General features: G+C 49.8%; 1 protein-coding gene across 1 annotated transcript in view; it reads left to right on the top strand.

Moving 5' to 3' along the window:
• The first annotated feature begins 11,560 nt into the window (after window positions 1-11,560).
• CAVIN1 (caveolae associated protein 1) overlaps window positions 11,561-23,775 on the top strand; it is a 76,574-nt gene continuing 64,359 nt past the window's right edge. The window contains exon 1 of the mRNA XM_040330748.1: window positions 11,561-12,089. Coding sequence (XP_040186682.1) covers window positions 11,664-12,089 — 426 coding nt within the window. The 5' untranslated portion in view covers window positions 11,561-11,663. The remainder of the gene's footprint in view (window positions 12,090-23,775) is intronic.

Genomic DNA, 23,775 nt, shown 5'->3' with positions numbered 1-23,775 from the left:
GCCGGGGTGCTCTCATGGCGAAGGCAGATGTGGAATCGGCTTTTCGGTTATTGCCGGTTCACCCTGACAGCTTTCGGCTATTGGGATGCAGCTGGGATGGGGCATACTATGTGGATCGTTGTTTGCCCATGGGTTGCTCCATCTCTTGCGCGCTGTTCGAGACGTTTAGCTCCTTTCTGGAGTGGGTGGTGCGAGACGTATCAGGGCTCAGCTCCGTCATTCATTACCTGGATGACTTCTTGTGCATTGGCCAGCCTGGGGCGAACACGTGCGCGGTACTGTTGGGCACGCTGCAGTATGTGGCTGATCGGTTCGGGGTTCCACTGGCGCCGGGGAAGACGGAGGCCCCACTACCTCCATTGTCTTCTTGGGTATCGTGCTGGATTCGATGAAGATGGAGTGCCGATTACCGGAGGACAAGCTGGAGGCGTTGAAGGCGGAAGTGCGAGGGACCATTGGGCTACGGAAGATTCAGCTGCGCAGTATGCAGTCGCTGCTGGGTAAGTTGAACTTCGCCTGCAGAATTATGCCCATGGGGAGGGTGTTTTGCCGCCGGTTGTCGGGAGCGACGGCTGCGGCGGAAGCCCAAGCACTTTGTTACCCTTACGGGGGAGCACAGAGCCGACTTGAGGGTCTGGCAGGAGTTTCTGAGTTCCTTTAATGGCCGTGCGTTGTGGATGTCCGGGCCTGTGAGCAACTTCGACTTGGAGTTGTTTACGGACGCTGCTGGCTCGACAGGGTATGGAGCATTTTGTCAAGGCAGGTGGAGCGCTGAGGCTGGCCGAGGCAGTGGCAGGAGGCGGGATTCTTGAAGAATCTGGTGCTCCTAGAGCTCTTCCCGATTGTGGTGGCGCTGGAGCTGTGGGGTGAGACGCTGCGGAATTCGAAGGTACGTTCAATTGCGATAACCTGGGGGTGGTGCAGGTAGTGAATCGTATGTCGGCGGGATCCCCGCCGGTGATTTTTGCTGCGCCATTTGGTGCTACGTTGCTTGCACTTGAATGTCTACATGTATGCTGTACACCTACCGGGGGTCGAGAACACCTTGGCTGACGCTTTGTCTCGTTTTCAGTGGGACAGGTTCCGGGAGTTGGCACCAGCAGCGGAGCAACACGGAGTCCCCTGTCCCGCCTGGATGTGGGACATTGTTTTCACAGCGCAGCAGGGTGGATCCAGCGGTCGGTGAGCAAGGCGACATGGTCGGCTTACTCCAAGGTATGGCGAGAATGGGTGGAGCTGGCGTTAGGACTGGGTATCTCCCCGGTGGGGCAAGAGCAGGCATCGCTGTCCTCTATTTTCTCACGTTGAAGATGGAGCAGGGGGTGTCGGTGTCGCGATCGATCGGGTGTTGGCAGGCTTGACGTTTTTCTTTAAGTGGCACGGGGTGACGGATTGCACAAAGGAATTTTGGGTGAGGCAGACGGTAAAGGGTATAGGAAGGGCAGGAAGGCGTGATTGCCGCCGGCCGGTGTCGTTTGGGATGCTTCAGAGCCTTTTTCTGCGTTTACCGGCGGTGTGTTCAACGGCATACGAGTGTGCACTTTTCAAGGCAGCCTTTGCACTGGCCTTTTTCGGAGCATTGAGGGTGAGTGAACTGGTCAGTTCCTCGCGAGGGGTGCAGGGTGGTTTGCTGATTCAAGATGTGGAACTATCCGGGGGAAGTCTAGGAATCTGGGTGCGTAGGTCTAAGACGGACCAAAGGGGAAGGAATGCGGCTACAGTTGTTCAGGGTTCCGGAGCGGCAATTTGTCCAGTGCGGGCGGTGGAATCGTTTCGATCCATGCGTCCTGGGGCGGCAGGGTCCTTCCTAATGCATCAAGATGGGTCAGCATTGTCAAAGTTTCAGTTCGTGGCGGTTTCCGGAGATGTTTGAAAGACACAGGGTATGACCCGAAGATTATTCGGCGCATTCGTTCCGGATCGGGGCGGCTACCGAGGCCGCCCGGGCCGGTTTGGCTGCGGACGTGGTGAAAAAATTGGGCGGTGGGATTCGGAGAGGTTCAGGATCTACATCCGCCCTCATTGATGCTTGAGTAAGTTAGGGCAGGGGAGTTATCTGGGGGCAGTTGTTTTACACAGTGAGAGTGGGAATGGGGATTGCTGTTAGAAGTTATATATGTTTTACTTGATGTTTTTCAGGTGGTGAGCCTTGCCTGGTATGGATACTAGGCACTCATACGTGCATTGGGGGGCCAGACAGGTGGATGGTCGGCCGAACGCAGGCAACTGGGCATCCCTTTTCAAGAAGCTCTGGTCAGGTGGATTGGGTTTCCCGGGGTTGTATGGAGCAGGGTCATGCCGGAGGTACAGAAGTTCGTGCGGTTAGATAGGGCTCCGGACGTCCTGGTACTCCATGCAGGGCGGGAACGACATGGTTCTAGGTCCATGCATCAGCTAATCCGGGACATAAAGTATGATTTTCTTAGGTTGCGCTCTTTGTTCCAGACATGATTATTGTCTGGTCGGGAGATGGTTGGACGCACAGCGTGGAGATGGGCCTGTCGTGGAGAAGGTCAACAAGGCGCGGGTTAAAGTGAACAAGGAGGTTGGGAGGTTCTTTATGCGCAATGTGGTGGAGTGGTGTGAGACATAGGGAGTTGGAAGTTGAGACGTGGCGTTTTTCTGCGTAGGGACGGGGTCCATCTCAACGAGGTGGGCATCGCCCTATGGTGCTAGGGCTGCAGAGGGAATCCAGAGGGCCCTGAGGGTGTGGAGGTGCTCGCAAGGGGTAAGGCTTTATCCTTGTGAGCGGTGGCGTGTTTTTGGGTCTCGGTAAGACAAAAAAGTCTGGCTAGTTGGGGTAAGTTAAAGTTGTACCCATACGTGGGTATGGGAGGTTATGGTGTACCTTGTGGTTGGCGGTTGTTAACCAGGAAGGGGTTAAAGGGTTAAGGTCACTGAGACGGTTTATACTGCCTCCGAGTCGGTGTCTTGCGGCTGAGGCCTAGTTTAGAAGTATTTGTCCCAGTGTCCAAGTTCGAGAGGGGTGTCCTTTTGACCACCAGGGGGTTGTTGATAGGGTTATATATAGTTATTTAAAAGCTATTTAAAACAGTTATTTATGTTAATGTTATTGGTTTAATAAATAAGGCCTGAAGGCCAATTTTACTCCACAACGTGGTCTTTGGCATTATTGGGGTTAGCAGGGTAGTACGAAAGGGGGGTGTTAACATGGGGGGTTAAGGTATTAAGTGGTCACTAAGATCGGTCCTTAACATGTCATGAAGCTGTGCCTGTGTCAGCTCCGAGGTAGATGGCTGCAGAGCTGAGCTATGTCTCGTCTCACACATGGCTCAGCCTCAGCGCACACCACACTGACATCCCCTTCTCTCTCTGCACAGACACAAGGAAAAATAGAGCTCATCTGCTCCTCCTTCTTCTGAGTCTGCCCTGCCCACACTCCCCGGGGCATGTGTGGGCACTGACAGGAAGTTTGAACTCAAAAAAAGCATCAGACAGCCTGCCTGCGCCTCAGCCTCCATTCTGCAAAGCTCACCCTCTCTAGTCTCTCCTGCCTCCCAGTGTATAAAAAGGGGCGCTCTGTGGACTTTGTTAAAGGGGAGGGGGGCAGGCTTTGGTGAGCAGAGACCTCTTTACACAATAGTCCACAGCATGCACCCTTAAATCAAGTTTCCCAGTCCTCTGTGCGGACTCTGATGTAAGGGGAGGCTCTGTGCGGACTCTGATTTAAGGGGGGGGGCCTCTGTGCGGACTCTGATTTAAGGGGGGGCCTCTGTGCGGACTCTTGTGATCATGAAAAATCTTAGACTGTTTTCCCCCTCGATCCATCACTTTTCCACGCTCTATGGGCCACTTGACTGGACTTGCCCCCCAGGCCTAAGGCTGCCAGCCCTCCCCTGGTGTCAGGCCTCTCACTACTGTCCCTGGCATCACAGGTCCAACTTTACACACCTATTCAAGTCAATAAACAATGGTTTAAACTTTATAGATAAATTGTCCCACACAACCAATGCATATGCTTGAGCCCTGAATATGTCTGTGCGGATCTGTATGGCACTAGTAGCTTCAGTCCTTTTTGAAGCAAAGAACATTTGGGCCCAGATTCTCGTAGGGCGGCGTAAATGTAAGCGGGTGTAGCGTATCGTAGTTACGCTACGCCGCCGCAACTTAGAGAGGCAAGTGCTGTATTCACAAAGCACTTGCGTCCAAAGTTACGTCGGGGTAGCGTAAATGTGCCGGCGTAAGCGCGCCTGAATCAAATGAGAATAGGGGGGGCGTGTTTTATGTAAACTAATCATGACCCCACGTAAATGGCGCTTTTTTTCGAACGGCGCATGCGCGCGAATGCTCAGTATCACGTCGAATTTTCAAATTATATTACGCCCGCTCAATGCCTAGTTGACGTGAACGTAACTTACGTCCAGCCCCATTCACGGACGACTTACGCAAACGACGTAAAATACGACGCTGTTCGTATGTTTCCGACGTCCATACCTAACATGACTTACCCCTGCTTTATGTGGGGGTAACTTTACGCCGGCGTATGTCTTACGTAAACGACGTATCTTGATACGCCGGGCGCACGTACGTTCGTGAATCGGCGTATCTAGCTAATTAGCATATTCACCGCGGAAATAGACGGAAGCGCCACCTATCGGCCAGCGTAAATATGCACCCTAAGATACGACGGCGTAGGAGACTTACGCCGCTCGTATCTAGGCAACTGTGAGGCGTATCTGATTCTATGAATCAGGCACGGAGTTGCGACGGGCCGCACTCAGAGTTACGATGGCGTATCTGAGATACGCCGGCGTAACTCCTTTGAGAATCCGGGCCATAGTGTCTTGAGCTAGTCACTTTCGTTGGTGCACTTTAACTCCTGGGTAGCAGGGCAAACAACATAACTGGCCGAGATTATCAAGTGAAACAGACAAGATTTGTTCAACAAGGCGAGAGGACGATGGTGCCTGTATGTCCCAGAAATGGATAACCTTATCCTTTATCCCTGTAGTACTACAGTGTCAGTGAGATGACTACCGGCAATGATGTTTGTATACAGTGTTCAAAATAACTCTTCTGTAGTGCAGTGTCTCTGTTCCCTGCAGATGGGGAACAGATGTGCAGGAGGCAGTGGTGGAACAGGTGTGGGGGAAGCAGTGGTGAACAGGTGTGCGTGAGGCAGTGGTGAAACAGGTGTTCAGGAGCAGTGGTGGAACAGGTGTGCAGGAGTCAGTGGTGGAACAGGTGTGGCAGGAGTCAGTGGTGGAACAGGTGTGCAGGAGGCAGTGGTGGAACAGGTGTGCGGGAGGTAGCGGTGGAACAGGTGTGTGAGAGGCAGTGGTGGAACAGGTGTTCAGGAGGCAGTGGTGGAACAGGTGTGCAGGAGTCAGTGGTGGAACAGGTGTGGGGGAAGCAGTGGTGGAACAGGTGTGCAGGAGTCAGTGGTGGAACAGGTGTGCAGGAGTCAGTGGTGGAACAGGTGGGCAGGAGGCAGTGGTGGAACAGGTGTGCAGGAGTCAGTGGTGGAACAGGTGTGCGGGAGGTAGCGGTGGAACAGGTGTGCGGGAGTCAGTGGTGGAACAGGTGTGCAGGAGTCAGTGGTGGAACAGGTGTGCAGGAGGCAGTGGTGGAACAGGTGGGCAGGAGGCAGTGGTGGAACAGGTGTGCGGGAGGTAGTGGTGGAACAGGTGTGGGGGAGGCAGTGGTGGAAAAGGTGTGTGAGAGGCAGTGGTGGAACAGGTGTGTGGGAGTGGGGAACAGGTGTTTTGTAGGCAGTGGTGGAACATAAGGGCAAACTCTCTCCTGCTACCCCCTCTATGACCAATGGATAGAATCATGCATGAATGAATGAATGAATGAATGAAAAACGTATATATCGCGGCACATGCGAACTAAAATCGCTCTGGGCGCTTGTTGTTCCTGTCTCCTTTGATATCAAAAGAGATGAGTCTTGATCTTTCTCCTGAAGGCTAAATGGTTTTCCTCCAACCGAATGCTGGTTGGTAAAGCGTTCCATAGTCTGGGACCTTGGAGCGCGAATCTTCTTTCTCCTTTTGACTTGTAAATGGCTTTTGGGTATCTGGAGCAGATTTTGGTTGGTGGATCGCAGAACCTGATTGGGGTTGTGAGCTTTTATTTTTTCGCATAGGTAATGGGGAGCATTCCCATGGATACATTTATGCGTTAGACAGAGTGCTTTAAAAGCAATTCTGTCTTTACTGGCAACCAATGAAGGGCTCTCAGTGAAGGTGAGATTGATTCCCATGGTTTTTCCCCAGTCACAAGTCTGGCGGCCGTATTTTGAGTGACTTGCGGACGAGCGATTTGGTACTTTGGGAGTCCGAGGTAAAGGGGCATTAGCATAGTCCAATCTGGAGTTTACAATTGTTCCCACCACAACTGCTATGTCTTCTTTGGGAATAAAAGGAATAAGTCTGCGTAGAAGGCGCAGCAGATGGTGAGATCCGCTGACTACTGACCCTATTTGTGCATCCATTGTCATGTAGGAGTCGAAGATGACCCCGAGACTTTTGACTTTGGAGCTAGGGGTGATGATTTGGCCCAGAATGGGCGGGGGTGTCCAAGTTGTTGCAGGTTGATTCATACGCTTGGCGTGAAACAGGAGAAGTTTTGTTTTCGCTCCGTTGAGTTTAAGATAACTCTTTGTCATCCAATTTTCCATCAAAGAGAGGCATGTCCTCTAGATTGAGATGATGATCCTTTTTGTTGCAAATGCGGAAATACAGTTGCATATGAGTGATAAAGCAGTTTTTTGGCTGATGATGATTTCAAAGAGTGGGCGAAGATAGATGTTAAACAACACCGGCGACAGAGGGGATCCTTGAGGGACTCCGCACGACACCGTGCGTTTTCAGAAGTGAAAGGTCCCAATTTCACTATTTTGTGATCGGTTTTCCAAAAAAGATGAGAACCAAGATAAATCACCTTCTGCGACTCTGGCTACTTCAGCTAGCCGAGTTAGTAGTAGTTTGTGGTCTACAGTGTCGAAAGCTGCACTTAGGTCCAACAGAACCAGAAGACAAGATTCTCCTTCGTCTGCGGCCTCGAGAGCGTCGTCCCATATTTTTGAGCAATGCTGTTTCCATCCCGTGTCCGGGACGGAAACCCGATTGAAATGGATCAAGTAGGTTATGGGTATCTAGATGCTGTTGCAGCTGTTGTACCACTACTTTTTCCATTACCTTGGAGAGAACATTTAGCCTGTTATGGGACGACGGTGAATTGGGGTGAATTCATGCATAGCATGAATCTATCAATGGCCGCTGCTGCCACCCCCCTATTCAGGCGCCCGGCCCCTTTTTGGGTGCCGGGCGCCTGAATTACAGCGACGGGGGGGTGTTTTTAAAGCACCTGTTTAGAGCCATAGCCTCTATTAGGCGTCAAAAACGCTGACCCTGCGAGCGCCATGCTTGTTAGATGGGCACAAAACAAATAATGGTGGTGATTAGTGACTTATAGTGGGACTGCAATGGTGTGTGTAAGGCAGCGGCGGAACAGGTGTGTGGGAGGCAGTGTTGGAACAGGTGTGTGGGAGGCAGTGTTGGAACAGGTGTGCAGGAGGCAGTGTTGGAACAGGTGTGCAGCGGTCATTTGGTGAACAGGTGTGCAAGAGGCATTGATGGAACAGGTGTGCAGGAGGCAGTGGTGGAACAGGTGTGCAGGAGGCAGTGGTGAAATGTGGGCAGAGTCAGTGGTTGAACAGGTGTGCAGGAGACATTTGGGGAACAGATGTGCAAGAGGCATTGGTGGAACAGGTGTGCAGGAGGCAGTGGTGGAAAAGGTGTGCGGGAGGCATTGGGGAACAGATGTGCAAGAGGCATTGGTGGAACAGGTGCGCGGGAGGCAGTGGTGGAAAAGGTGTGCGGGAGGCATTGGTGGAACAGGTGTGCAGCAGACAGTGGTTGGAACAGGTGTGGAGAGGCAGTGATGTAACAGGTGTGGGGAGGCAGTGTTGGAACAAATGTGCAGGAGGCAGTGTTGGAACAGGTGTGCGGGAGGCAGAGGTGGGACAGGTGTGCAGGAGGCAGTGGTGAAACGTGTGCAGAGTAAGTGGTTGAACAGGTGTGCAGGAGAAATTTGGGGAACAGGTGTGGCAAGAGGCATTGATGGAACAGGTGTGCAGGAGGCAGTGGTGGAACAGGTGTGCAGGAGGCAGTGGTGAAATGTGGGCAGAGGCAGTGGTTGAACAGGTGTGCAGGAGACATTTGGGGAACAGATGTGCAAGAGGCATTGGTGGAACAGGTGTGCAGGAGGCAGTGGTGGAAAAGGTGTGCGGGAGGCATTGGTGGAACAGGTGTGCAGGAGACAGTGGTGGAACAGGTGTGGGAGAGGCAGTGATGTAACAGGTGTGGGGGAGGCAGTGGTGGAACAGGTGTGGGGGAAGCAGTGGTGGTACAGGTGTGTGGGAGACGGTGGTGGAACAGGTGTGCATGAGGCAGTGGTGAAATGTGTGCAGAGTAAGTGGTTGAACAGGTGTGCAGGAGAAATTTGGGGAACAGGTGTGCAAGAGGCATTGATGGAACAGGTGTGCAGGAGGCAGTGGTGGAACAGGTGTGCAGGAGGCAGTGGTGAAATGTGGGCAGAGTCAGTGGTTGAACAGGTGTGCAGGAGACATTTGGGGAACAGATGTGCAAGAGGCATTGGTGGAACAGGTGTGCAGGAGGCAGTGGTGGAAAAGGTGTGCGGGAGGCATTGGTGGAACAGGTGTGCAGGAGACAGTGGTGGAACAGGTGTGGGAGAGGCAGTGATGTAACAGGTGTGGGGGAGGCAGTGTTGGAACAAATGTGCAGGAGGCAGTGTTGGAACAGGTGTGCGGGAGGCAGAGGTGGGACAGGTGTGCAGGAGGCAGTGGTGAAACGTGTGCAGAGTAAGTGGTTGAACAGGTGTGCAGGAGACATTTGGGGAACAGATGTGCAAGAGGCATTGATGGAACAGGTGTGCAGGAGGCAGTGGTGGAACAGGTGTGGGGGAAGCAGTGGTGGTACAGGTGTGTGGGAGACAGTGGTGGAACAGGTGTGCATGAGGCAGTGGTGAAACAGGTGTTCAGGTGGCGGTGGTGAAACAGGTGTTGGGGAGGCAGTGGTGGAACAGGTGTGCAGGAGTCTTTCTTTCTGTCCACGCCAACAACAGTACAAACGGCCTCCATGTAAGCATTTTTTTTATAGTGTGGGGCACTTTGTCCCTGCCACTGCCTTTGGCCAATTATGACTCTCGCAGCAGAGCGTGCTGTGATTGGCCAAAGCATGCAGGTCAGGTTCCTGCTTTGGGCAATCAATCGACGCTAATGCACTGCAATCTCGCAGTACATTATGGGGCGTTCTGTGGCACTAGATTTTCCTGTGAATACCCCATAATGTTCGCTGTTCGACGAATGGACGAACACCCAATGTTCAACTTGAACATATTGTTCTGTTCCCTAGTCATGAGGTAGTTGGGAAACAGGGGTGCAAAAGGCAGTGGTAGAACAGGTGTTTGGGAGGCAGTGGTGGAACAGGTGTTTGGGAGGCAGTGGTGGAACAGGTGTTTGGGAGGCAGTGGTGGAACAGGTGTTTGGGAGGCAGTGGTGGAACAGGTGTTTGGGAGGCAGTGGTGGAACAGGTGTTTGGGAGGCAGTGGTGGAACAGGTGTTTGGGAGGCAGTGGTGAACAGGTGAGGGGGAGGCAGTGGTGGAACAGGTGAGGGGGAGGCAGTGGTGGAATAGGTGTTTGGGAAGCAGTGGTGGAACTGGTGTGCAGGATGCAGTGGTGAAACAGGTGTGCAGGAAGGAGTGGGGGAACAGCTGTGCGCGATGCAGTGGTGGAACAGGTGTTTGGGAAGCAGTGATGGAACAGGTGTGTGGGAGGCAGTGGTTGAACAGGTGCGCGGGAGACGCTGGGGAAACAGGTGCGCGGGGGAACAGGTGCGTGGGAGGCGGTGGGGGAACAGGTGCGCGGGAGGTGTGGGGAAACAGGTGCGCGGGAGGCGGTGGGGAAAAGGTGCGCGGGAGGCGGTGGGGGAACAGGTGCGCGGGAGGCGGTGGGGGAACAGGTGCGCGGGAGGCGGTGGGGGAACAGGTGCGCGGGAGGCGGTGGGGGAACAGGTGCGCGGGAGGCGGTGGTGGAAAAGGTGCGCGGGAGGCGGTGGGGGAAAAGGTGCGCGGGAGGCGGTGGGGGAACAGGTGCGCGGGAGGCGGTGGGGGAAAAGGTGCGTGGGTGGCGGAAAAGGTGCGCGGGAGGCGGTGGGGGAACAGGTGCGCGGGAGGCGGTGGGGGAAAAGGTGCGCGGGAGGCGGTGGTGGAAAAGGTGCGCGGGAGGCGGTGGTGGAAAAGGTGTGCGGGAGGCGGTGGGGAAAAGGTGCGCGGGAGGCGGTGGGGGAACAGGTGCGCGGGAGGCGGTTGGGAAAAGGTGCGCGGGAGGCGGTGGGGAAACAGGTGCGCGGGAGGCGGTGGGGAAACAGGTGCGCGGGAGGCGGTGGGGAACAGGTGCGCGGGAGGCGGTTGGGGAAAAGGTGCGCGGGAGGCGGTGTGGAAAAGGTGCGCGGGAGGCGGTGGGGAAAAGGTGCGTGGGAGGCGGTGGGAGAACAGGTGCGCGGGAGGCGGTGGGGAAACAGGTGCGCGGGAGGCGGTGGGGGAAACAGGTGCGCGGGAGGCGGTGGGGAAACAGGTGCGCGGGAGGCGGTGGGGAAACAGGTGCGCGGGAGGCGGTGGGGGAAACAGGTGCGCGGGAGGCGGTGGGGGAACAGGTGCGCGGGAGGCGGTGGGGGAAACAGGTGCGCGGGGAGGCGGGGGGGGAAACAGGTGCGCGGGAGGCGGTGGGGAAAAGGTGCGCGGGAGGCGGTTGGGAAACAGGTGCGCGGGAGGCGGTGGGGAAACAGTGTGCGCGGGAGGCGGTGGGGGAAAAGGTGCGCGGGAGGCGGTTGGGAACAGGTGCGCGGGAGGCGGTGGGGGGGAACAGGTGCGGGAGGCGGTGGGGGAACAGGTGCGCGGGAGGCGGTGGAGGGAAACAGGTGCGCGGGAGGCGGTGGGGGACAGTGTGCGCGGGAGGCGGTGGGGGAAAAGGTGCGTGGGTAGGGGCGAAAAGGTGCGCGGGAGGCGGTGGGGGAACAGGTGTGCGGGAGGCGGTGGGGGAAAAGGTGTGTGGGAGGCGGTGGTGGAAGATTTCCCCTCTACTCCTGTTCTAGTAACAACCCAAAAACTGGGATTTCTTTCCCTCTCGGTGATGAAGTACAGTAAAACAGACCAATAGAGAGGGTGAATCTCCCTTATGGGGCACAGACAGTTATAACAACTGACAGTTGTTCTAATTCCTCTCCAAGAACTATAAAAAGTCTTTCCTTCAGTGTCATTTCTAGTAGGAGAATAATAAGAGGTCCAGCTGAGGAGAATAAAGGGACAAAGGGGTTGTTTGGGGTCTCTATGGGTTAATCCTGTGCTGGGACATTCCTCAGCCTGTACATGCCTGCACTCAGCCCGGTCACCTCCCTTCTATTTTCATCATCTGCCAGCAGGCTTCTCCAATATATACAGTGGGTGTGTCCGTCAGTGAGAGGGGAGGAGAGAGTACAGTGCGGCTCCTCCCCATCCCCCTGTACAGTTATGCGGAGCTCCCGTGTCCCGCACTCACACTATCTGTCTTCTCCGCACCCCGCCCGGTTCTTCTCCCCTCTCTTCTCAGAGGAAACTTCCCGGACTCCTCCAGCTGAACATGGCGGACACCAGCCTGCAGATAGTGGAGCAGCCCACCGTCCTCCCTGACACCCCACCCGGGGAAAGTTCGGACACCGAGCCCATCAAAGCCGACCAGATAAACGGGGTTCTGGTGCTGAGCCTGCTGGACAAGATCATCGGAGCCGTGGACCAGATTCAGCTGACCCAGAGCCAGCTAGAGGTCCGACAGCAGGAGATGGAGAGCGCCGTCATCAGCATCCAGGGGGAACTGACCAAACTCACCAAGTCCCATGCCACCACCAGCAACACGGCCGGGAAACTGCTGGAGAAGGTGAGGAAGGTGAGCGTCAATGTGAAGACCGTGCGACACAACCTGGAGAGACAACAGACTCAGATCAAGAAACTGGAGAGCAACGAGTCCGAACTTCTCCGGAGGAGGAACTTCAAAGTCATGATCTACCAGGTCAGATCCCGTACACAGCAACCTGTCCTATATATCCTATATATCATCCCATATAAACCATCCCATCCCATATAGACATTGTCCCATCCCATATAGAAATCATCCCATCCCATACAACGAGTCCGAACTTCTCCGGAGGAGGAACTTCAAAGTCATGATCTACCAGGTCAGATCCCATACACAGCAACCTGTCCTATATATCCTATACATCATGCCATATAAACCATCCCATCCCATATAGACATCATCCCATCCCATATAGAAATCATCCCATCCCATACAACGAGTCCGAACTTCTCCGGAGGGAGAACTTCAAAGTCATGATCTACCAGGTCAGATCCCATACACAGCAACCTGTCCTATATATCTTATACATCGTCCCATATAAACCGTCATCCCATATAGACATCGTCCCATTCTATATACACATCATCCCATATAAACCATCATCCCGTCCCATATAGATATCGTCCCATATAGACATCGTCCCATCCCATATAGACATCATCCCATCCCACACAACGAGACCGAACTTCTCCGGAGCAGGAACTTCAAAGTCATGATCTACCAGGTCAGATCCCGTACACAGCAACCTGTCCTATATATCATGCCATATAAACCGTCATCCCATCCTATATACATCATCCCATATAGACATCGTCCCATTCTATATATACATCATCCCATACAACGAGTCCGAACTTCTCCGGAGGAGGAACTTCAAAGTCATGATCTACCAGGTCAGATCCCGTACACAGCAACCTGTCCTATATATCCTATATATCATCCCATATAAACCATCCCATCCCATATAGACATAGTCCCATCCCATATAGACATCATCCCATCCCACACAACGAGACTGAACTTCTCCGGAGGAGGAACTTCAAAGTCATGATCTACCAGGTCAGATCCCATACACAGCAACCTGTCATATATATCATGCCATATAAACCGTCATCCCATCCTATATACATCATCCCATATAGACATTGTCCCATTCCATATAGACATCGTCCCATACAACGAGTCCGAACTTCTCCGGAGGAGGAACTTCAAAGTCATGATCTACCAGGTCAGATCACGTACACAGCAACCTGTCCTATATATCCTATACATCGTCCCATATAAACCATCATCCTATCCCATATAGACATCGTCCCATCCCATACACAGCAACCTGTCCTATATATCCTATACATGTCCCATATAGACATCGTCCCATTCTATATATACATCATCCCATATAAACCATCATCCCATCCCATATACATCATCCCATATAGACATCGTCCCATATAGACATCGTCCCATCCCATACACAGCAACCTGTCCTATATATCCTATACATCGTCCATATAGACATTGTCCCATCCATACACAGCAACCTGTCCTATACAACAAGTCCAAACTACTACTACTACTACTACTACAGAGGAGGAACTTCAAAGTCGTGATCTACCAGGTCAGATCCCATACACAACAACCTGTCCCTTACACATCTTCCCATTCGATTAAACAAGTCTGATCTATTCATGAAGAAGGACTTCAAAGTCATGATCTACCAGATGAGATCCCATACACTGCTGTCCTATATATCCTATACATTATCTCATTCTTTACATATCACCCCATCCCATACACATCAAGCTGTCCTATATACATTAATGCAATTAGTCCAAACTACTGAGAAGTAAGAACTTCAAGGTCATGATCTACCAGGTGTGAGAGAGAGAGAGAGAGAGATTTATCTGATATCCTTGTCCATACACATCATCCATCCCACATATACGTCTTCCCTTATGCCTCGTACACACGATCTGAAATTCCGATATAAAAAGTCAGACGGACCTTTTCCATTGGAAATGTGTACGCCCATCGGAGTTTTTCCATTGGATGTTCGAGGAATGTGGTCGGAGTTTACATAGAGTAACATGTTCTCTTTTCCTCCCTCGGAATTCCGATGTGAGTTTGGTCGGGCTAAAGCCCAATCGTGTGTACAGGGCATTACACACTATATCCTTTCATACATCCTATCCTATATATACACACATCATCCCATCCCATATACATCCTGCCATTCATTCCATTCCATACACACATCATACCCTTCCTCACATCTCATCCATGGAAGATCAATGCATACATCAGCAATAGTGAACTTTCTACATCAGTCCAACTGCTTTTGATGAAAAAAGTTTAGAGGCAACAAGTAAGCAAATGCGGGAAATTATATTTGCAGAATTCTCAGTTGCTCCATACGTCATATAAGCATGTTAATGATCACCAGAATTTTCAATCCATCTCCTGCAAAAGCTATTAAACAAGTAGTTAAAATAATCGATAATCGCTGGATTTGATCAGAATTTTGAAACATTTAAAAAGATCCATACATGTATGGTCAGCATTACTGTCCTAGGCGTGCCAACTTCAATACCACCACCTTGCCACTACCATTTATCTCATACCTCTAACTGGTATGGTAACATCTATCATCTCTATTACACACCTCCGGTGTTACTAGGTGTGTTAGGCAGGCCAAAGACAGTGCAGATTTCTTGTAACCATGGGTTGCAGGAAAGAAATTTGCACCATTCCCAACATCAACACAGATAGTGCTGACAGGGCAATCCCTCCTGCTGAGCAATTGTCTGCTCCTGGCCAGGGGGAGGAAGCCAGAGAAGACAGTGATTATTGCTAGCAGCTATAGCAGCCACTAGTGATAATCGTAAGTGAATGCGACAGGCTCGTTGTACCCAAGCTGATTGATCGATCAACTTTGTACAATCAGCCTGCCCCCACATGGTTCCTGCTGAACCGGTCGAGATTCAAACCGTCTATAGCTGGCCTTAGCCACTGTACTTGTACTGCCATCTGGTAAGCTAGTATCCTCTTCAACATCTTACATATATCTATTTTAACAAAGTGTGCCAACGTCTGTACCTCTACCTTCGTGTGGTGTGCCCATACCTTCCACTCCTTACCTATCTCCATTTTTCCTAAGTGTGCTAACATCTGTACTACTTTTTTCATCTAGTATGTCAGTAATGATCACTTTTATTATTGCAACACTGTCTTTATTTAGTATGCCAGTACGTTCCACCTTTCACATAATTCCATTTTAACTAAGTGTGCCAACATCTGTATTACTCCCAGCATCTGTATCACTGGTGTGCCAGTACTTCTTACCTGTACGAACTACCCCCTTCTGCTATCCCCCACCCCACCCACTACATAAAGGTTGCTAGGATCTGTACTCCAGCCCCTACTTAGTACACCAATACCTACCGTGAATACTAAGGCCTCTTTCACACTGGGGCAGTGCGCTTGCAGGACGGGAAAAAAGTCCTGCAAGCAGCATCTTTTGGGCGGTGCCCATTTAAACAAAGCGCGTGCAAAGTGCTTTCTGCAGCGCCACAACACGGGTGCTTTTAACCCTTTCTTCGGCCGCTAGTGGGGCTTAAAAGCGCCCGCTATTGGCTGAAAAGCGGTGCTAAAACAATGGTAACGCACCCCCTGCCCCGGTGTTAAAGTAGCCTTAAACTTACTAGGTGTTTTGCATTACCACCAAAAATGTATGTGCATTATTTTGCACATTAACAACTATCACAATCATTTTGAATGGACTGTGAATGCACCACAACACATGAGAAAAGCAGACAGGGACCTTTTTTTTGCACAGTGCACCACAATGCACAGGGTTTTCATTGTGGAGTTGTGGTGCAGTGACGACCTCCTTTTGAAAATACAAGTCAATGGGCTTTCTCTGGGTTCAGTAATTAAAACACTGACCTGGAACAAGCAACCAGCGACTTAGAAAGCACTGAATCCATTGGATCTGTATATTATTCTGCTAATCCATTGGATCTGTTTGGAGACTAGTCTATTCAAAGGGAGGTCAGCAATGGCAGCCTCTATACTTTTCTTTACATGACTCCTTTTAACGCCATCTATATTATCTGTACCTATCTGTACTTCTTATCTCCACCTTTACTTTGTTTATCTCTACTCAATATGTCTACATCTACGATATAACAAATATGTATGGTACAAATGTCCATCATTCCAACAGAGAGTTTGGATCGAAAACAGATATGGGAAAATAGAAAAAAACAGATAGGCCCGGATTCACAAAGCACTTGCGCCGATGTATCTCAAGATACGCCGTGTAAGTGCAAATATGCGCCGTCGTATCTGTGCGCCGGACCCACAAACTAAGATACGCCTAAAAATAGGCTTCATCCAGCCGACGTAACTTGTCTATGTCGGCGTAGCGTGGGCGCATATTTAGCTGGACGCATGGTGGCGCTCACATTGATCAGCCATTCAAATATGCAAATTAGGAAAATACGGCAATAGTGCGCCCGACGCAGGCTACGACTGGTGCGCGTAAGTTGTACGTCCGGCGTAAAGTTAAGCCCCATAAAGGAGGTGTAAACCCAGCAGCAGACATGCAAAGGTTTGCACCAAGGAATACAAGCCTGCGTATTTTACGTACTTTAGGTTTGGACGTGAGTCTGGCTGGGCGTAGGATACGTTCATGGCGTAGGCAGTGATCCGGAGTATCTTAGGCAGTTGTTCCGACGTGGTTGTAAGCATGCACAGGGGGATGCGTCCAAGCACGATGCATGCGCAGTTCGTTAAAGGTACTTGTCTGGCGCTCGGACCACCATTTGCATGGGGTCACGCCTCATTTGCATGGGTTGCATGGGTCAAGCCCACTTCAACCTACGCCGGCCTGCGCCTTCGAAACCTACGCCACGCCGACGCAGCGTGGGGGAGCACTGGGCTTCCTGAATTCCATGCTTGCCTCTCTGCGCTGCGTCGGCCGTAGCGCACAGGCGGATGCGCTGCGATCGGCGTAATGTGCGCCCGCTCGCTGTGAATCTGGGCTATAGTGTTTTCCCCATATTTATGGTCAAATGCATTAAAAACCCACCCTCCCTGTATACCCTCAATGGACATAATAAGTGTGTGGCAGTGGTGGCCACCATCCTCTAAATGCGTCTCCTCAAACTCTAACAATGAAACGTACAAAAGATACATCTCAGTGCATGCCCTTTGTTTCAGGATCATGCAAGGCCCCTTGTGGCATGTGGGGTCCCGTGGCTCCAAAACAACAATTTAATCTGATATATATTTAATTATTTTGCTGGATTTAAGGAGTGCCGTCGTCTAGATCGCACATCTTTGTAAGTTCATCAGAAACTATTTATAGGCTCGCATTCCTCTTCCACACCCTTCCCCTCCAAATGCTGACGAATCTTCAGAGCCATGAGGAATGGAAGAAACAGTGAAATAACCAACTCAGACTTTAATAATAACCACAATGGGTATATTACAACTATCAATGATGTTCCCTTTGCTGTACCTGCATTCTCGTGCATTTTTTTGTGCTTTTTTATTTTTTAAGTGCAATTGTTCATGCACTCCCATTGTAGTCTATAGAGTCAGAAAAAAAAGGAAATGGAATTTGGGAACAGTGATTAGCTTTCTATGAATATCTAATACATTTACTGAAGAACAAACTGCATAGGAAGTCATAGAACAGAAAGTCGTTTTTTGTGATGAAAAAAAAACGACATTTTAAAAAACGTCATTTAAAATGATCATGTGTGGGCAAAAACGTCGGTTTTATGTCTTTAAAAAAAACGACCAAAAAAAATTCGAACATGCTTGAATTTTTTGTGTCGTTTTTCAAAACTTCATTTTTTACTTCACAGAAATTGACCGTGTGTAGTAGCAAAAAACGTTGTTTAAAATGACGTTTTTCAACCCGCGCATGCCCAGAAGCTAGTTATGAAGCGAGCTTCAATGGAAAAAAGTGGTGAAACGTAACCTCGCTTTGCTAGAGCATTGTGAAAAAAACGATAGTGTGTATGCTACATCGTTTTTGAAAATGAAGTTTCAAAAATGTCTTTTTTTTTCATCACATAAAACGTCATTTTTTTTCATCACAAAAAATGACCGTCTGTACGCGGCATAAGTGTAGCAATAAGTTGCTAAATGTTGTACCCTTCATTAATGTTACCATATTGCTACACTTAGAGGCGCCTCTCTTCTTTTTTTATACTCAGTTGTGACATGACGCTACTCTTATATCAAGACATCGCTTGTATATCAAGGCAAAATTTATTAAACATTTTGCTTGTCTTGCAAAGCGCTCTCAAACCAAGTTACTCTCAAACCAAGGTTTTACTGTAAATGTAAACCCTAACTGAACAACATTTATGTACACAGCAATGTGTATCATAAACTATTTCCATTTTTTTAAATAGTTAAATTGTTCATTATTTGTTGCCTCTCAGTGCAACTGATCCTCTGCAGCCTCTTGGCAGCCTTTTCGTGTCTGCGTGACATTTCTCAGGCGAGTTTCCTGATGGTGACAACAGTGAAGAATGCATTTGGAATGTGTGTTGGCCTGCCCACTTGTAGTCTCCATTGGTAGAGAGTGTGATTGGGTGACAAGCAATTTACAGACAGGGCATTGTCACCCAATAGCAGGAAGTATCAGAACAACGACCTTTAGGTTTGCTGGGTTAGTAGGTATTATTTTGATAAAATCTGAACAATATTGAAATTGACCTTTAAATTGACATTAACATGTTAAAGCTTATAGAGGATTATAGTGATTGGGGTCCGATCTGCTTTTATATTCCCTTTGCATACTTAAGAACTGAGATTGTTGGTGCGTTACCAGTGATGGGACAAGGTGTTTTAGCAATGAAGCCAAAAGGCTCCTTACACACGGTGGCATCTAGCCCTTGCATCTTGCATTTTCCGTGTTTTTGTGCGCCTGGGTGGCACATGTGCAACATCCAGCCCCGCTGCCTGCACCCTGTTAAAGTCTATGGCAGGCTGAAATGCACTGTGGCTGGGTGGGGCTGAACGCTGTACCAAGTTCAGGGATGCTTGCCTGGAACACAGAATTCCTGCTTTTCGGGCATGTGCCCCTGATTGCATTGGGGCCCTAAAAGCAAGTACTTTTTATTTGTATGTAACATTTAACATGGCCAATTCTGGGCCTAGTCACACGTGTCCCTAATGCAGCTCAACTCATGTTACTGCATAAAAGTGAATGACCCATAGAAATCCTGGGCCAGATTCACATACAAATGCGTTACGCTGCGGCGGCGTAACATATCCTATTTACGTTACACCGCCCGCAAGTTTACAGCGTAAGTGCTTGATTCACAAAGCACTTACCTGTAAACTTGCGGCGGCGTAGCGTTAATCCGCCCGGCACAAGCCCGCCTAATTCAAATGGGGCGGGGACCATTTAAATTAGGCGCGTTCCCGCGCCGAACGTACTGCGCATGCTCCGTCCATAAAATTTCCCGACGTGCATTGCGCTAAATGACGTCGCAAGGACGTCATTGGTTTCGACGTTAACGTTAATTGGCATCCAGCGCCATTCACGGACGACTTACGCAAACGACGTGAAATTTAAAAATTTGACGCGGGAACGACGGCCATACTTAACATTGGTTAGACCACCTAGAGGGCATGCTTAGTTTTACGCGACGTATCTCTACGGAAACGACGTAAATTTAGAGCGACGGGCAAAGCGGACGTTCGTGAATCGGCGTAACTAGTCATTTGCATATTCTACGCCGACTATGAATCAGGCGCATAGATACGACAATCGTATTTCAGAGATACGACGGCGTATCAGGAGATACGCCGTCGTATCTCTTTTGTGAATCTGGCCCCCTGTTCTTTACTAGGAGACAGGTTCGTATTTATGCGTTGAAGCTTAGTTTGTAAGGGAAACTATGTGAGCCCATTCACACCAATGCATGCTTGTTACCACACATGGTGCATGCGCAGTGTGAATCCAACCTTCAGTGTTATACAATGTCCTCATTGTCTGTTTCATATGTTTTCTATAAGCTGGAAGGCCCATCTGGATCTTGCATTTCTAGCACAGTAGGGAAGCACATTATACAGTTTGTCACCATATTTCCCAGGATGCATTGCAGTTCATATTTGTGTCATTGCAAAATGTCAGCTATGAGAGGCATGGGGCATGTATACTTCAGAGCAGTACTGTAGCTGCAACCGATCCAGCAAATAACCCGATCGTTACCCTTTACTTGTATAGATATCAAACAATTAAATGAAAAGCATTTCTGATCGTCATCCATCTGTTGCATCTATCAAATACATTTTCCAGTGAACTGAATAACTGTTAACATTCAGGTACTTAAATATGCTAAAATATCCCATGTAAATGGCTATAGGCCAAGTTGTTTATAACACTGCAGGCCCCTCTACTCGTGTGCGTGTTTTAATACGTGTGGTTTAGTGTGTTATGGCAACCCATTATTTTTGAGTAGGCTGACAACCCATCTTAATGTACAAAAAAACACGCCTGCAGCATTTTCAGCAGCACCAAAACGCATGGCATGTGGGTTGTGGTGCGCTGTAGCACAGTTGTGTTGTCAGCTATTGTGTAGGTAAATGACTGGCTCAGCAGCACAATACACATGTAGCCAGATTCAGGTAGGGCGCCGCATCTTTAAGGCAGCGTAGCGTATCGTATTTACTACGCTGCCTTAAGTCAGAGAGGCAAGTACTGTATTCACAAAGCACTTTCCTCCTAACTTACGGCGGCGTAGCGTAAATGGGGCCGGCGTAAGCGCGCCTAATTCAAATGAGGATGGGGGGCGTGTTTTATGGAAATGATTGGTGACCTGACGAGATTGATGTTTTTTTACGAACGGCGCATGCGCCGTCCGTGTACATATCCCAGTGTGCATTGCTCCAAAGTACGCCGCAAGGACGTATTGGTTTTCGACGTGAACGTAAATTACGTCCAGCCCCATTCACGGACGACTTACGCAAACGAGGTAAAATTTCGACGCGGGAACGACGGCCATACTTAACATTGGCTACGCCACCTAGGGGGCAGCTTTATCTTTACGCAGCGTATCTATTACGGAAACGGCGTATCTTTACTGCGACGGGCGCACGTACGTTCGTGAATCGGCGTATCTAGTCATATACATATTCTACACCGAACTCAATGGAAGCGTCACCCAGCGGCCAGCGGAAAAATTGCACCCTAAGATACGACGGCGCAGGCCGTCGTATCTTAGCTAGGTTTAAGTGTATCTCAGTTTGAGCATACACTTAAACTTACGACGGCTTAGATTCCGAGTTACATCGGCGTATCTACTGATACGCCGGCGTAACTATTTGTGAATCGGGCTAATAGTATGCACCTGTGTTTTACCACAATGCATTTAAAGTGTATTTAAGCAATTATTGCAGAGGGCTAATGCACAGAGTCATTCATTAGGGTGCACAACCATAAAGAGTAAAATGTGCCTGTTGTTGCAACACCTAGGAGCCACAGCTGTAGCGTAATTTAGCCCATGTTCTCCCAAACGTGCAGGAAAGTGAGCAAAGCCCATGTTCTCCCAAACCTGCAGGAAAGGGAGGAGGGAGGCCCATGTTCTCCCAAACCTGCAGGAAAAGGAGCGAATCCTATGTTCCCCCAAACCTGCAGAAAAGGGAGCGGGGCCCATGTTCCCCCAAACCTGCAGAATAGGGAGCAGGGCCCATGTTTTCACAAGCCTGCAAAAAAGGGAGTGAGGCCCATGTTCTTCCAAACCTGCAGGAAAGGGAGCGAGGCCCATGTTCTTCTTAACCTGCAGAAAAGGTAACAAGGGCCATGTTTTCCTAAACCTGCAGAAAAGGGAGCGAGGCCCATGTTCTCCCAAACCTGCCAGAAAGGGAGCGAAACCCATGTTCTCTCAAACCAGCATAAAAGGGAGCAAGGCCCATATTCTCCCAAACCTATATGAAAGAGAACGAGGCACGAGGCAAATGCTCCCCCAAACTAGCAGAAAAAGAAATGAGGCCCATGTTCTCCCAAACCTGCAGGAAAGGAAGCGAGGCATGTGTTCTCCCAGATCTGCAGGAAAGGGAGTGAGGCCCATGTTCTCCCAAACCTGCGGGAAAGCAGGCGAGGCCCCTGCTCTTTCAAACCTACAGGAAAGGGAGCAAGGCCTATGTCCTCCTAAACATGCTAAAAAGGTAGCAGGGCCCACGTTCTCCAAAACCTGAAGGAAAGGAAGTGGGCCCATGTTTTTCCAAGGCTGCAGGAAAGGTAGCGATGCACATGCTCCCCTAAACTAGCAGAAAAGGGAAAGGAAAATTACGGAAAGGTGAGTATACAATTTTCCGTTTTTCTGACGCATTCATGGCAGCACACATTGGGAAATAACTCACCAGTCGGGAGGGTGCAAGAAAACAGTAATATTTATTCTTTATAGCACTGAGGAATTGGTTTTAACAACAGATCTGCCGAAGTCGGCAGTAGTAGTAAAGTGAGCAGAATCCACTCTGTAGTGAGAAATGAAGGTGTGTCGGGAAGACCAAGTTGCTGCTCTGCATATGGTCTCCGGTGAAATCCCGAATTATATGCTGCCCATGAAGTGGCCACTGCCCTTGTCGAATGAGCCCTAATGCCCTCAGGAGCCGTAACTTGCTGGATGGAATAGGCTTCTTTGATAGCTTTAACTAACCAAGAGGCGATGGTACGGGAGGTAGCTGCCTGACCTCGTCTGCTCCCGTGTGGGATAATCAAGAGAGAATCCGTCTTCCTCAGGTGAGATGTAGCTGTGAGGTAACTGGAGATGGTTGACTTGACATCCAAGGCATGGGGCCCGCCTCTCTCATTAGTGAAAGACGGAAGGACGATGTCCTGGTTATAATGAAAGGAGGAAGCTACCTTTGGTCTAAATCGGTCTGAGGGTTTCAGTACCACTCTGTCGGGAAGACTAAATAGGGTTCCGTAGCCATAAGTGCTTGAATCTCCAACACTCTCTTAGCTGAAGTGATAGCAATAAGGAAAGCCAGCTTTAGAGTTAGGTTCCATAGTGAGACTACGTTGAACGGAAAAAAGGGTGGATTGGACAAGGCCTCGAGTACTACTGAGAGATCCCATGTTGGAAAGGCTGGCTGTACAGGAGGGACTTCCAAACAGGAGAGGCTTGAACCTGCTGGGACGATGTGCGGTAAGAGAGATTGCTGCATGTCCGTCCAATCTGTCAGGTGAGGATAAAAAAAGAGAATGGTGCGGGGCGTCTCCCCTTCAAATTTATAGCTACCCAATCCTGTCAGGTTGTGGGGGCGGAGTCACAACCCAGTGTGTGCTGCCATGAATGCGTCAGGAAAATGTGTTTGTTGTACATATACTGAGAGATTAAACAAGAGAAGCTTGTAGCGCTGGGAATAAATTTCATGGGTACATTACGAATTAGCACATCACTTCTGATATGTCAAGGGTGAGAATTGTTTGCTGGCTGTCTCTGATGCCTTGTACACACGAGCGGAATTTCCGAAATTCCGGCGGAATTAGATAGAGAACATGTTCTCATTGTTTCCGATGAAAAAAATCGGAATTTACGTTCGTTTGGATGCAATTCCGACGGACTAAAAACCATGCATGCTCAGAATCAAGTCGACGCATGCTCGGAAGCATTGAACTTTATTTTACTCGGCTCGTCTTCGTATTGTACGTCACCGCGCTCTTGACGGTCGAAATTTGGTGTGACCGTGTGTATGCACAGCTTATTCCACCGGGAAAACCGGTCGTGTGTACAGGGCATTCGTTTAACTGTTGTTGAAAGACAATGGTTGTACTAACAATAATGAACCAATCAAAATTGGTTTT

This window comes from Rana temporaria, chromosome 12, assembly GCF_905171775.1.
Source record: "Rana temporaria chromosome 12, aRanTem1.1, whole genome shotgun sequence".
In the NCBI taxonomy this organism is placed as follows: Eukaryota; Metazoa; Chordata; class Amphibia; order Anura; family Ranidae; genus Rana; species Rana temporaria.
The sequence above is the reverse complement of the archived record's forward strand: the minus strand, read 5'-3'. Positions and strand labels throughout refer to the sequence as shown.